This window comes from Diabrotica undecimpunctata, chromosome 1 (assembly GCF_040954645.1).
Source record: "Diabrotica undecimpunctata isolate CICGRU chromosome 1, icDiaUnde3, whole genome shotgun sequence".
NCBI classification, from domain to species: Eukaryota; Metazoa; Arthropoda; class Insecta; order Coleoptera; family Chrysomelidae; genus Diabrotica; species Diabrotica undecimpunctata.
This window is the reverse complement of record NC_092803.1, coordinates 139,485,658-139,501,361: the sequence shown is the minus strand read 5'-3', so window position 1 is coordinate 139,501,361 and position 15,704 is coordinate 139,485,658. Positions and strand designations below refer to the sequence as shown.

Genomic DNA, 15,704 nt, shown 5'->3' with positions numbered 1-15,704 from the left:
GTGTTTCTGCTACTGCGACCTGAAAGATCTTTTGTGTATAGGTACACTAACTATGTTTGTATCTTTAAATAGAATTTATTAGCTGTTCTAGATCCTATCTTGGGTCGAGGCCTTGTTTCAACAAGTACTTCTTCATTTCTGGAAGGATAGCCAGTAATGGTATCCAATTCCATGATTTTCATATGCCTAAGGCTGTTTTGTTGTTTACTTCTTCGTGGTTAATTATTACCATATTAGAAGCTAGAAAATAGATTGTTATACCTAATAGAGCTTCTTATGACAGAAAAAGACTAATAAAACCTGATTTAAATTTAGTTACCATCTACGCAGCAGAGAAAGGTCATCATGGATTTACAATGCTATTTTTTATGTTTCTGGTAATAACAAGAATTATAGACAAATTATACAGCAATAATTATTAAAAACTTACGCTACTACAGATAAGGACTACATAAGAAAATTTATTATAATCCCCATACCCCTATCATTATTACCTTCCTAGCGTTAGTCCAGCATTATTACAGATTCCGCTGCTTTGATCAGTTCTCTCTACCTGGTTCAAACCAGGGCATCATCTAAAATGGCATTGAAGGTCCTTATGTCTGTGTTAGGTCTATTGAGCCAGCGTATCTGAGGTCCCAGGTAACACATTATTTTTCTAAAAGCTCAATTCTTGACGTGATCAAGATGGGATACGCCTAACATCCATTACAGTATCCTAATTTCTATGACATGCGTAGCCTATTCTTGTTTTGCTGTAGATGACCCACATTATGATTCATATATGGACACTGGGCGGACAACAATTTAGTATATTTATGCATTAGGTAGATCGGCCATTCGACGATCGCACAATACTCCAATCATTTCGCATCATTTTAGCCATATTTCGTTAATGTAAGTTAGTGTGTCATTGGTTGAACTTCATTGCTTGTCATGGCAGAGCCAATACTAAAATTCCTCAAACTAATGCTTAAAGGATATTAACAGTGATAGAGAAAGGCGGACATATTCGGATAGAGGTTATGACGTTGATGTAAAAAAGTTTTACCCAGGACACCTAGGCTTCAGGAATATCGCTTGATCTAAAGGCATTCCAGATAAGACATGCCTTCATGGGGTATACGGTGGAAGACTTTTTCAGATCGAGAAAAGCTAGGTGCACTAATTTTTTATCTCTTGATGCCTCTCCAACATGCCTCTCTTAAGTTTAGCTCCACGAATTACGTCCGTTTTTCTGCTTCTCTTTACAAATTCACAGTGGTTGAAATTTAAAAAAAAAACATTGAAACTATACACTATAAGATACTTCTCCTAATATTAGTTGTTATTTAATTTTGCACTTAGTTGTTTACTTTACAAAACTTAATCTCCATTAAATCTTTCTTTTTATTTTTAGGTCAAATTTCATCCAATCTTTTTATATACAGAACCTGTTACGTGATATTACAGTATGATAAATCAGACTGTGAACAACTAGGAAATGAACGGAATAATCTTACTGAGTGGCTGGAGCCGTTAGTTCAACCGACAGTTAATAATATCGAAACTGTTATGCGGATCTCAGAGTCAATTTTGCCAATTTTTCTCAGCCTCTTTATTGGAACATTATCAGATAGACTTGGGCGAAAGCCATTTCTGGTGATGGGTATTGCAGGTAATTTTTTATTCTATTATATTTTACACAGTATTTTAGAAATTATGGTGTATTACCTAGCTAAATGCCTTTTTTTTGACAAAAATAACTTTGCAAGCCCTTAGTTTAAAGGATGCCTATGCTTTTTTAGTACAATTGTGTCACTTTTACATATAATTTACCGGTCTTCACCTTTAGTATTTAAAACCAAATAGTCATCTTACATTGTTTATATATTATTTATAACCAAAAGATGACGTTCAATATTTGTATATTTTCTCTATTACATATTGTTATCACCAAATTTATCACAAGCAGTTGTTAGATACCTGTATCAAAGAGTGTTACGAAAGAAAATCCTTAGTTCTCTGCTTTTTAATTATAAATACCTTATGATATCACTTTTAGGAACAACAATACATACTCTTCTAAATACTTTCGTTGCGTACTATGACGATCTTTCACCTTGGTATTTTATTTTTACTTCACTGCCCGGAGTTTTAGTTGGAGGTTTTAGTACAACATTTGTCATTATTACACTTTATATGGCAGATACAACGACACCAAAGAAGAGGGTTATTAGGTAAATATTGTTTTTTTACTAGAAATATATCATATATAGCCCAGTCTGGTTAAAAAAAGGCCGAAAATTTTTTCGCAGATATCTGAAGCTTTTAAGATATAGGTGGACGTTACTGCGAGGGTGAATTGATATAAAACTAACCTTTGATAGAAAAAACAAGTTTGTTGGAATTAAATCGATTTATTTCTCAACATAGTCCCTTTTTAGCTCGATACACTTAGTAAGACGATGTTCCAATTTTTTTATCCCATCCGAATAGTACTTTTGCTCGAGCTCTTCAAAATAGGCCGAAGTTTCAGCGACGACTTCATCATTTGTTGCAAAACTGCGTCATCCGAGCCATTTTTTTAGGTTTGGAAACAGGAAAAAATCGTTGGCGGTAAGATCTGGGGAATACGGTGGGTGTTCAACCAATTCATAGCCCAATTCGTGTAATTTTGCCATGGCGACGACCGATCGGCGAACCGGTGCATTGTCTTGGTGAAAGAGCACTTTTTTGCGTTCCAAACCGGGGCATTTTCGATGCAATTCGGCATTAAATCGATCCAATAATGCTGCGTAGTACTCACTATTGATTGTTTTTCCTTTTTCCAAGTAGTCTATGTGGATGATGCCCTTCGTATCCCAGAAAACAATCGCCATTACTTTGCCGTCCGAATGTGCACTCTTTGCTGTTTTCGGCGGCTCTTCACCGCGTTTGCGCCACTGTTTCGATTGTTATTTGGTTTCCGGTGTGTAATAATGCACCCAGGTTTCATCAACGGTGATAAATCGGCGAAAAAAATCCTTCGGATCGTGCCGTATCATCGCCAAAAGCGTCTCCGAAGTGATCACACGTTTTTGCATTCGATCGATTGTTAGCAACTGCGGCACCCATCGCGCGGATAGCTTTTTCATGTCAAAATGATGGGGAATGATGTTGTGTACGCATTCGTAGGAAATGTTTAGGACCTCTATTAACTCGCGGAGGTTAATTCGATGATCTGCCATAATCATGTCATGGACTTTGTTGATTATTTCCGGCATGGTGACTTCATTTGGCCTCCCGAGACGCTCATCATCAAAAACACTCGTGCGACGACAAACAAATTTAGCTTACCAAAATTTTACTATTGCTAACGAAGGTGCAACCTCACCATAAACTTCATCTAGGTCGGCTTTGATTTGCACATTCGTTTTACCCTTTTTGTGGAGGAACTTAATCACTGAACGATACTCGACTTTTTCCATTTCTCCGAAAACACAAAATTTGATTGCTTTTGACGGCTGTAAAAACCAAACAAATTGTTTTTAAAACTTAAAATTTTGACAGACGTGATGTCATGAATGGCAAATGTCAACACCGAAACCAATTCGGTATCAAGTAGCGCCATCTATCACAGGCTAGTTTAATATCAATCTATCCTCGTAGATGACGAATAGAGGAAAAAGTACTCGTATTTTTACCTTGGGTTTTTTTTTATTATTATTATTAATAAATATTAATTATTAAACAATAATTTATGGTCAAAATTTTAATTTTTGTCTACAAGTTTTTCCCTTATATTACATAAACAATATTTATATCATTTTTTTATATTAAGAATATCTTTATTTTCCCGTTTTTTAAATTAAAATTGATAAATAATTTACGGAGATATGTGCAAAAAAGCAGTTTTTTTGCAATAATTTATAAATATTATTAATTTTTTTATTAACAAAAAGAAAATGTTATTAATACATTTGAACATCTAAGAATTACCGCACCTTAAATTTGTGTAAAATTTACCCCCGATCGGTCAAATAGTTTAAAAGTTATTTAATTTATTTATTCCTGAGGCTAAATATTTAAACTATTGAACTTGCTCTATTAATGAATTTAGATATATTTAGCAAATTTCATAGGATTTTTTAAGACTTAAACTATCTCAGAAGTTAAATGCATATTGCGTTTTCGTCGAAATTATTTACAAAATAAACGTTTGAAAAAGGGGTAATTTTTTTACTTATAATCAATTGTAATAACTTTTATATTTTTCAAGCTACAGACTTGTACGTACAACCATTGGATAGCTGGTAAAAAAACTCACATTTAAAAAAAACCTATGACCAATAACAACGAAGTTAAGGACTATTATTTAAAAAAACATATCTCCATTGTTTATAAACATTAAGAAGTAAAATTTTCACAAATTTTAAATGAAAATCTAAACTTTATATTTAAACATATAGTTATAAAAATCATCGAATTTTTTGAAACTTACAGCACTTCGAAACGGAGGTACTTTCGAAAGATCGACATAGGAAAGTGGAGGGGATAACTGTTTCAGCCGTTTTTTTTGAGATCGGAATTTAAAATTGAAACACGTAGAAAAAATTTACATTATCTCGGCTTCCTTGCAGCTAGAAGCCCCTTTTTTTAATCTGGGGTTGCAAAAACTGAAACGGTAAAAATCAAAAATTAAAGAGCAAAAACCCTGAAAATTTAACGAGAAATTTAACAATGAGAAAATAACAGAAAAGCAACGCACTCAGGTAAAGAAATAATTTTAAGACTAATTTAGCGATGAAGCCAAGCAAAAAACTCAAGGGGATAAACAATTATGACTAATTATAGCTACTTGAAAAATTGCCTCTTTGCTTTCAACTATTGTTTTTGCTAGTAAGACTTCGTGTGGTATTCCATCATGACCTAGAGTTTGCTTGTTGTTTATTTATATATGCTATCTTTGATTTCTTCTTTGTGACTTCTATGCTGATTTAATCATCACTTTCACTTTTTTCTTCTAATGTTTATAATATTTTTTACTATTTGTTTTAATTTCTTTTTATATTTCTTATTTTAGAATTAATTTGGGTTTCTGTATCTTTATATTGTCAGTATATACTACTATCAGTAGAATTGTTTTTCTCGTTTTTTTTTTTCGTATGCCAAATATCTGGTTTGGCTGCTTCGATATTTTTGCTGCGACCAAGTTAATTTTCCTAATTCGTATAATGTCTTTTACGCCTTGTATTATGTTGCATATGATAATTATATGATAATTAAATCTATATTATATCTGATATCTAACCAGAATACCCGAGAATACAGAGTGTAGTTCGCCAGGGTTGTCTGCTGTCACCACTATTCTTCAATGTCTACAATGAAGCGGTATTTAAAGAAGCGCTCTCAGATTCAATAGAAGGTATATCTATCAATGGAGAAGTTTTGAATAACTTGCGCTTTTATGCTGTTTTTATGCTTTTAATGCTGTCATGAATACGGACTAAGAATAAACAAAATAAAAAAAAAATTAAATGCATGATCATGACTAAATCAGCAAATGCAAACATCCAGTTGATTATTGAGGATACTGTTATCGTAGTGTGGATACCTACAAATATTTAGGAACATGGATAACATCAAATGTAGATCAAACCAAAGAAAATAAGATACATATTAAAATAGCAGTGCTTCATTCGTTAAACTTAAAAAGTTTCTTTGTTGTCGGGATATAAGGTTAGGACTACGCCTAAGAATGCTTCGGTGTTGCGTATTCACTGCTATTCTTTATGGCTTGGAAGCATGGTCATTAAAACAAGTGCATCTAAATATGTTGGCTGCCTTTGAATTTTGGTGTTACAGAAGAATCCTACGAATATCACGAACTCAAAGAATATCAAACGCAGAAGTTACTAGAAGAATAGAAAATGAAGCTGAAATAATCTTCTTCTTAGAGTGCCGTCTCCCTACGGAGGTTGGCAATTATAATGGCTATTTTTATTTATGAACTTGCTGCTCTAAACAAATCAATCGATCTGCATTGATACCAATCACGTAGATTCTTCAACCCTGAGTTCTGCCTTCGGCCAACATATCTTCTTTCTTGAATCTTTCCCTGTATGATGAGTCTCAAAATTGCATATTTTGGTCCCCTTATCACGTGGCCTAGGTATTCCAGTTTTCTGGTTTATATAGTGCTGATTAGTTCTGTTTCTTTACCAACCCTCTCCAGTACTTCTTTATTTGTAATTCTATCAGTCCATGATATTTTTAATACTCTGCGGTATAATCAGAGTTTGAAAGCCTCGATTTTTTTTAAATTGCATTTTTTTAATGTCCAAGTCTTAGCTCAATATAATAATATTGAAAATATATAACAGAGAATGGTACGTAGTCTGATCTCCAAATTTAGATTTTTGCACGTTAGGAGTGGCTTCATTCGTATAAATGCTGATCTAGCAATCTCTATTCGCCTGTTTATTTCTGCTATATGATTTTTTTATATGGCTTAGGCAGTTTGCCATACAGCCACGATCTTTTAATTTCATTAGGAGCAGTCAAAAGTTTTTGAATTATTTGCAATCGAATAGACTAAAATAGATAAATTAAAAGTTGGGAAATCAGTACAACAATTAATGAAAGGAAGAGAAAAAATATATATACATACACATATATATCCATAAACACACACAATTAACATAGGTCACTCGCTTTACGTCCAGGGGCCCATCAGGACATTATAATATATAGCATACATAGGAAAACTAAGCCACGGTAAATAGGATTAAACATATAAAGGAGAGAAAACAAAGGTCAAAAGTAAAAACAATTTTTTTTGAACTAAAGAAAAATATTACATTTGGTCAAAAAATCGATTATGCAATCGTAAATTAATCTATTTTGAGTCGCTAGGGCAGAAAAAACGTTAAACGGAGATTTACCGATAACATGAACTATATTATTGTATAATAAGGTGGATTCCAAATTATATTTGGCACAACCAAAAGTTACATGATCTCGGTCACCTTCTACTCCACATTCCACACAGTTTTCACTCTCGATCACATAAATTCTTGCAAAATGAGCAGGAAAACAAGCATGTCCAAATTTTAGCCTTGATATGGTTGTTATATAACGCCTAAACTGCAGTATGATCATTGGTTTCATTGATAAAAGTTCCCAAGTACTGATATTTTTCTATTTGTTCTATAACGTTACCATTGATTGATTTTTTTAGTGTTTATAGTAATTCCCATCTCAGCACTATTCATATTTAAACTTTCGATAATATGTTGTAGTTCTTCTCTATACTCGTTGCTATGACCACAGTGTGATCTGCATATGGCAAGTTGTTAATTAATTTTCCGTTAACGGTAACTCCCGCTTTGATATTATTAAGCGTGTTTTGGAAAATTTCTTCAGAATATAAGTTAAAAAAAGTGGCGATAAAACACATCCCTGTCTAACTCCTCTACAGATCTTCATATCTTGTGAGTGTTGCCCATCAATTTGAACTACGGCACTTTGGTTCCAATATAATGTTTGCACTATATTTATAATTTTACTGTCAATGCGCTTATTCATAAGTATTAATATTAGTTTTTCATGTCTTACTCTATCGAAAGCTTTTTCGTAATAAACAAAGCACAAGTGTAGATCAACTTTTACATCCCGACATCGCTGAATCAATATGTTGATGGCAAATAGTCCTTCTCGAGTACCCATTCCATTTTGGAACCCGAACTGCGTCTCGCTAATATCCTCCTCTAGCCTTTCGTATATTCTCTTATGTATTACGTTTAACAGCAGCTGAAATAATATTGACTATCAAAAGAAGAAAACTTAAGTACTTAAGCTATGTTATGAGAGGGCAAAGCTACTATTGCAGCTTATTATGCAAGGACAAATTCGAGGAATGCGAAATGTGGGAAGACGAGGAATATCGTGGCTTAAGATCTTAAGGAAATATTTTGAATGCAGTAGTGCAGAATTATTTAGAGCGGCAGTCAACAGGGTTCGCATAGCCATGATGATTTCCAACCTTCAGTAGAAGATGGAACTTAAAGAAGAAGAAGATTTTTCCCTATATCTCACTTATATATTTTTATTTTGTTATAATATGGTTTATCTTAAACTTTTATTCTAATAATTTATTGCCCACTTAATGTGTAGACTTATTATTTACCCACTTAATGTGTATTTTTATTAGAAAATTTGTCTCTCACCAATTTGTGATCTGACTGTATACCATAGGATGTTAGAGCTGTTGCGCCGAGAATATGTTTATATTGTTGATTTTGTGGATTCTGCGGGATATAGTTATATAAATTGTTTAAATCTGGAAGCGAAGGAAGGAATAACTAAATATTTTTTTATATGTTACAGAATGGGATTTTTTGAAGCAGGAATGGCTTTATCATCTATAATTGGCAGTCTTTGTTCCTCTTATCTGTTCTATGCTACTAGTTACGTAACTATCTACATAATTTCAACTTCAATGATGTGTGTCAGTCTTTTGTATATCATATTTTTGGTACCCGAATCTCTCAAAATTGAAAAAAAGGTAAGAATTTTTTGTAACTTTGCTCTGTTAACTGTTTTAGTTAATATGTTTTTTACAAAAAAATAATTTGTTCTCCATAAATCAATACTTTCTTTCATAATACGATATAATAAATCCATTAAGATAGGAATATGTACTAGTATCTGTCGATACACTAGAAGAAGAATTTAACTAAGGGACAATACATTGACACTTTAACTCCTGGGCCTTATTTACCCGCATAAGTTGTCACAGCCTGGCCACTTTTTTTTCATGTTTTTTAATAAAATGCTCTATATGTATGTGCTTTATATAATGACATTTTTTTTTATTAAAAAAAGCTTTTTAAGGTGTGTTTATTTTTGATATACGAAGTTCACTTAGACGATGTTTCATAATATCATTACCCTTAGCCTATATGTATTGAAATTGATACACATTATTTATAAAACTTTATTAAGAAAAACATAAGCAAACATCTAAACAAATCATTGCAATTATACATTATGTGTTTTGAAAAAACAGATGTTACAAATAAAGTTTTTTCTCTACATTCAGTACCAGTACACCTAGTGTTGCACTGTTGCATGTGTGTTGCATGTGCACGACCAAAGGATTTTTTCAGTGTGCTGTAACATAAAATATAAAACATCGTCCTCTTTTGTCATATTCTTTCAGCCTATGGTGTGTTTGTTGAGGTTTTGTAACATTATTGTCTTTGCAAATAGCAGTCACTAATTCTTCGTGAAATTGTGTTACATCCATTTTTTTGTTCAACACTTTGTTGTACAAAATTAAAGCATTCACTACGGCTGTATTTGTCAATTACTCTATTCTCAATTTTCGATACCATTTTATAGAAAGTTTGATGGGATTAATGTAGGAAGCTTTTTGATTAGAGACGTCAATGTAAGATTTAACAGAATTATATTCTACTATTATAGACGGTTTTCTTTTTATTCCTGATTTTGTGTGAACGTCGACCATTTATGGACAAGATTTTCTAGTCAAAAATGTTAGCTCTCTTTTGTCGATCCATTTTCCTACAATAACTTTTGTGTTGCTCTGTAGCGCCATCATATCTTCTTTATTTAGCTTTGTCCAAATACCGACTTAGGATTGTATTTCCTATTTTTATGAAGTGTTCCAATTAGAAGAGTATTGTTATCATTTAGTTCGTGAGCCAAACTGACACTAGTGTAAAAATTGTCCTTAACCAAAGTTCTTCCTGAGTGTAGAAAAGGTTGCATTAATTCCGTGACCACTAGGGATGCTAGTGATTGTTCCTTTGGCCTTTTTTGCTTTTCGCCATAAATTTTTGCGTGATAGCGTCATAGCGTGATGCGTAGCCGCCTTTTCCTTTGTTAGTATCATTCCAGTTCATGAGATATGAATTTTTTTCCAGTCTATAAAATGTTAAAGGTGTATTATTTTCCCTCCTTTCTACAACTGTACCAACAGAAGTATTTTCATATATAACGTCGAATGTATTCAAATTTCCTTTAACATTGTTCCATATAACATTTGCCTGTAAATTCCCCATATGAGGATTTACCATATCTATATTATTTAGATCTTCAATTTCAGATTTACTTTAGCTTATTTGCAAATTCAACTGTTCATCTTGAATTCTAGGTTGACTTGTAACATTATCATCCTAAAATATTTCAAAATTAGATACATTTGAAATTTATACGTAACTATAAACTTACCTAAGTGTTTCCAATTCCTGCCGTTTTTTTTTGTGGTTCACAAACTGAAGAGTATACACTGTTATCGGAAATATAAGTGTTTAATGGATCGGCATCTGAATCATCAAATTCACAATCACTTATTTCGCTAACATTTTCAGACAGATGCTCAAGTTCGTGTAAAGAAAGGTACCTCTTGTTATTTTTAGACATTGTACATAAATAAACCCGACTACAATGAAGGTCTAACAGTAACTGGTATGCCACTCGCCAGTTTCGTGTCTCCAAATTTTATCTACAATGTTGCCGATTTGCGTATGCTAGGATTACCGAACGAATATTGAAAATTGGATACCATAGCCTAAAGGAATGATAATACACATATAAATACACTACAACTGCGTTCTTGCCACATACACCGTCGCTTGAATGCGTTCTACTCTCGTGTATTATATATGATACACATAGAAGTTAAAGTGTTAATGAAATTAAACATACTGGTGAAAGCAGAAATATTGTAAAATAAAATAAAAACAGAATTATACTTACCCACTTCATAATAATTACAGTATTAAACTACTTAATTTTAAAGATTATGAGATTAAAAACCTATAGCTCCTATTGTTCTGTGATAAAAAGACTAATATTGATTTTCATCTAATTGACACTTTATCAAAAAATGACAAATCAATGACTGGGTAAAAGTTGATATTTTATAAATATCAAAAACGAAGAGCCACAGCAGCGTAAAGATCGATCTTATTAAAATAAATAACGGTAAAGATGTAGAGAAAGTTTACTATACGTAACTTGTTATAGAAAAAACAGTTAATTTCATAATACTAGAGGAGAAACACAAAATAAAAGGCTGTGTTTTTCCCTGCTAAAGTCAAGAACTTAAAAGAAAAGAAGAATAACCAATTATTCAACAGACAAAGCAAAATAAAAATTATAATTAAGAACTTTAAATAAAAACTAAATATATTTCTAAATATCGAGGAAGAGAAAAGTGAATACCAAAGGGATTATGGTTTATTTAATTTGACAGACCCACCTCACAATGTCCTACTATTGGTTTATCCCAAAAAATTCTAATAACTTTTCTTTCTTTGGTTTCTTGAAGCATATTTTGCACATGTGAATGTATCATTTTATATAAATAAGATGTCAGTATGTGATTTCCTAGAAGTACCTAGTTAAATCATAATTGAACTACTTTTTAAAGTTGCCCATTCAGAGTTAGTGTAGTTGAAATATCTTTCTCTCACTCTTTCTCTGTCTTCATATTCTTTCTTAGCTATTACCTATTAAAAACAACAAAAACGAAGATAATCAGTATAAGATATACACTTCCTTAATAAAGAGGCAAATCTTCAAATGAATGCAACCTTAGATGAGCTTCTTATTATTTAGGTACTAATTATGGATCTGTAGTTGGCTTTTTTGAGATACTTGCTTTCAAAAGTTATATTGTAACTTCCTCTGATCTAATTTAACTTTTTATAAATAAAAATTTATGGTTGAATGGTCATCTGTAATTTTACTAAGCAAGAATCTTCTGCTTTTTCCTCTTTATAAGCAATTTCTCTTGTCCATTTGCAGATTTATGCCTCTCTCGAAGGTTGTCACTCCATCTTTTGCGCAGTGATCCATAGCTGGACAATGTAATTCCTAGATATTATATTTTCATTAGTTGTTTAATGCTGATGCCATCGATTTCTATTTTACATCTGATTGGTTCTTTGTTGATTACTATTGTTTTAGTTTTTTGAGTTGAGATTTTCATAATAAATTCTTTTGCCCTAATCTGTAAGCTAGTCTTCGCAGACAATTTGCAGAGTATTTTTACTTCTTTGTTTACCATGCTGTATCCTCTTCCTTTGTTGACACTTTTGATGATTTCATCCACCATAAAATTGAAGAACATAGGACTTAGTGAGTTCTCCTGTCTTATTCTTCTGCATATGTCTACAGCTTCTGTAAATTTTCCCTCTATTCTAACTTCCATTTTGTTCTTTTGGTCTTCTCCTTAAAGTGCCGTCTAACTACGGAGGATAGCAATCATAACAGCTATTTTTATTTTTGAACTCAATATTCCAAACAATAAGCAATCTGCATTGACACAAATCATGTCGATTCTGCAATAATTCCGCCTTTGGCAAAATTTGGCAGTTGTTTTGGTAGAGGTTTTTAATAGTTTTTATGATATCTATAAGAACTTTCTCTATTATACAAGAAGATAAATTACATCTTTAAATATGTCTCGATCAAATACTTTCCTTAAGTCAGACACAGAAATGCTCATTTAGTATACTACTAGTGGACCAACTCGACATCGAGTTTTAATGTAAGTTTTGCTGATATTTAAGAGGGGCGGAGTCTAACGATCCATCGTTTCTGTCGCCTGGTGTAAATGTTTCAAAAATCCTAAAAATAAACTGTATCGACGCCAATTTTAGAAGATTTACATTAGGAAACGGAAACAATATGATTGTTAGACTCCGCCCTTCTTAAATAAAAAACGGAAGTAAAACCGGAAGTAACTTTTTTTTGCATATTTTAGATTGTAAAATGCCACGTTTAAGAAAAAAAAGTCGGTTTGAGAACTCTAACTAACTAACTAACTTAATGTATATTTAAATATTATTTAAATTTAAAAAATACAGAAAACAGTATAATGCTCCGGGCTAGTCTACACTACCGCCTACTGTTCCACTTTTTTAAAAATACGCCACAATTTTACTTTATAATAAGTTTATTTTTTCTTTATTTATTTAAAATAAACCTAATTTAAAGTAAAACTGTGGCTTATTTCCAACAAAATTAATAATGTATTTCTAACTAATAAATTAAAAACAAAATAATGCGTTCTATTATATCTCCTGCAGCTGATAGAGAGACAGATAACCCAAGATTGGTTAATAATAGGTATTTTATACTAAATACTTTGTTTAAAAAATATTATTATTTACCTTATCAGTACAGAATATTATTTGACAATGCCATATCATTAGGATTTCATGTGTATACATCAAGAGTTAAAAACAAAAGTAATGCGTACCTCATTATTTAATTCTTCAAGTATTAAACTCAAAACGTAGTCTAAATCTCTAAATATGAATCACAACACCTCACACACGCTGCACTTGTTGGAAACAGAATACTTTCTTACTAAATATAAAAATAAAAAAATACCAACTCATCAGATAGTGTAAAACAGACCCCATAAATTAAAATCGGAGACAGGAGGATCCCGAATTTTGAGTGGTCATTATCGTTATTCCTTAAGTGGAAACACTTGTTGGTGCATTCCAGCATTCGAGAATTGACGCGTTGTTGCATTGTGTATAATATTGAATTCCTATACTTTACTATAGGAAAAATTCATTTTATGGCCGCCATTTTTAAACCGGTTCGAATTTTTTTAATTTTAAACCTTAGGGGAATCTACTCAACAATCTGTTTAATTATTCGAAAAAATTATTCTCCTATCTATCAATGTTTAGGAGAAGTATTGCGCACAAGAAAAGGGCTTAGCCTTTATAAGATAGTAATTTTTCGGGAATTTACTTTATGACAAATATTAAAGTTGTACACGATCTTTCAGTACAAAAACCATGTTAGTCATCTGCTAAAATTGTCCTCTGATTCACTAGTTCTTGCAAAATTTTAGTTGTGCTTTATGGTGGTATTTAACAAAATTAAACCTGTGTATTTTTATTGCTGTTTTTTATCTCCTTTTTTAAATAGTAGAATTATTTCGCTAGTTCTCAATTCTTCTGGTATTTTAGTGTGTTTTATAATTTTGTTAAATAATGTTATTAATTGTTCTGCTCATTGCTGTTCCACAATATTTCAGTAATTTGTTTGGTATTTCATCTTTACCTGCCACTTTTATGTTTACCAGCTTTTCAAGTGTTTTTAGAACTTCCTGAGTATTTATATTAGCTTCTTCATTTGTGGTAATTTCTGGTTGTTCTAGTTCTAGTGTCCTTTGTTCTTCTTCTGTATAGAGATTTTTCAGATGGTTAATCCATTTACCTTTTTCTATGCGTATTCGGTTTATTAGTACATTTTCCATCATTCTTTGACCTCTTATAAAGCGTCTTATTTCCTTCTGCACACCATAAAAATCATGTTCCACTCCTTTGGAAGAATTTTCGCAGTGATGGTGTTTTGTTCTTCTTACAAGTACTTGTTTCGTTTCTTATTATGTTTTAATTATCGTATCCCTCTTGTGTCTCGATTAAGTATTCTCGGTTATGTATTTTAGGTAAGCTTTTTTCTTTTCTTTACATTTTTCCTTTACTTCGGTACAAAACAATAGACTTTTTACAGACTCTTTTGTAATTTACAACTGTCTTGTGATTAGAAGCTTCAAGTTTTAAGTATCGATGCGAAGTATATTTTTCGCTTTTCATAAATTTGTTGTCCCTTTTGTCGCGTTAATCGTCGCAATTAAATTATTTCTGTTCCAAGACCTAATCCTGTTTCTAATTAAGCATGAATATGTTAACCTCTCCTGCTCACTTCTCAAATCCACTAGTATCTATTTATTGATTCTGTGCCTTGAACAGTAGTAGTACTTGAAGAGTAACACCAAGCCACAAGGCCTTCAGTCATACCATTACTGCTCATCCATAGATATCTGATACACCAGCGTATTCTTCTCTAAGCAGTAGATCCATTTGAATTTTACACCATTATGTTAGCCGTGTTGTTTTCTGGTCAGTGTCTGAACTATAGACCACTATATCGTGAAGTAAATGCGATTGGGTCCATCTGGTGCACTTGGATATCTGGCTGACCAGTACTAAAACGTATTATTTCCAACAAACGAGAGATAAGACGGTAAATGCCATTATGGTGAATGCAAGCAACTGTCTGAAACACGATCTTATTATTTAATTTAGTTTTTATTGCTTTAAAATAGCCGTTCACTGTTAAATTACCTTCCATAAAATTACATATAAGCAAAAACGTCTGATTTATACATAAATTATCAGATCATATGCACAAGGTAGTATTGTTTGCTTTGTGCTGACGACGAACGCAAATTTCGACTACAAAAATCAACAAGTTTGAAAATAAAGTATCCCTACCACTTTCTGATTAAATGAATATAAAAGTGTTGGAAAAGCTAAGTATATAAAAAATGTTGCAAAGTGGTCGGTTTTTTTTTGCTGGTCAGTTTATAAAAAAATAAACAAAAAATAAACAAATAAACAAATATGGACCAGGAAATGCACCCTTAATTCACCAGGAAATATATTTGAAAGTATTCTGAAAATTACACTACTGCACATTGTACAAAATGAGCGAAATATTCAGTAAACAAATTTCTTAAAAATAAACTGAGGAAAATAGTTTCGTATGTAACTTAATTATTTATCGTAATTATTTACATTATATTATATCGTCATATATTAACAGTTAAAATCGTCAATGAAAAAATTTCCTGAAAATCAGAAAATTTGTTTTTTTTTTTTAATTTTGAAACTTTTAAT

The 15,704-nt window shown here is 31.9% G+C and overlaps 1 protein-coding gene across 1 annotated transcript in view; it reads left to right on the top strand.

Moving 5' to 3' along the window:
* LOC140440393 (probable peptidoglycan muropeptide transporter SLC46) overlaps positions 1-15,704 on the top strand; it is a 37,979-nt gene that overhangs the window by 10,778 nt on the left and 11,497 nt on the right. Inside the window, exons 2-4 of the mRNA XM_072530870.1 lie at positions 1,400-1,657; positions 2,045-2,219; positions 8,350-8,527. Coding sequence (XP_072386971.1) covers positions 1,400-1,657; positions 2,045-2,219; positions 8,350-8,527 — 611 coding nt within the window. The remainder of the gene's footprint in view (positions 1-1,399; positions 1,658-2,044; positions 2,220-8,349; positions 8,528-15,704) is intronic.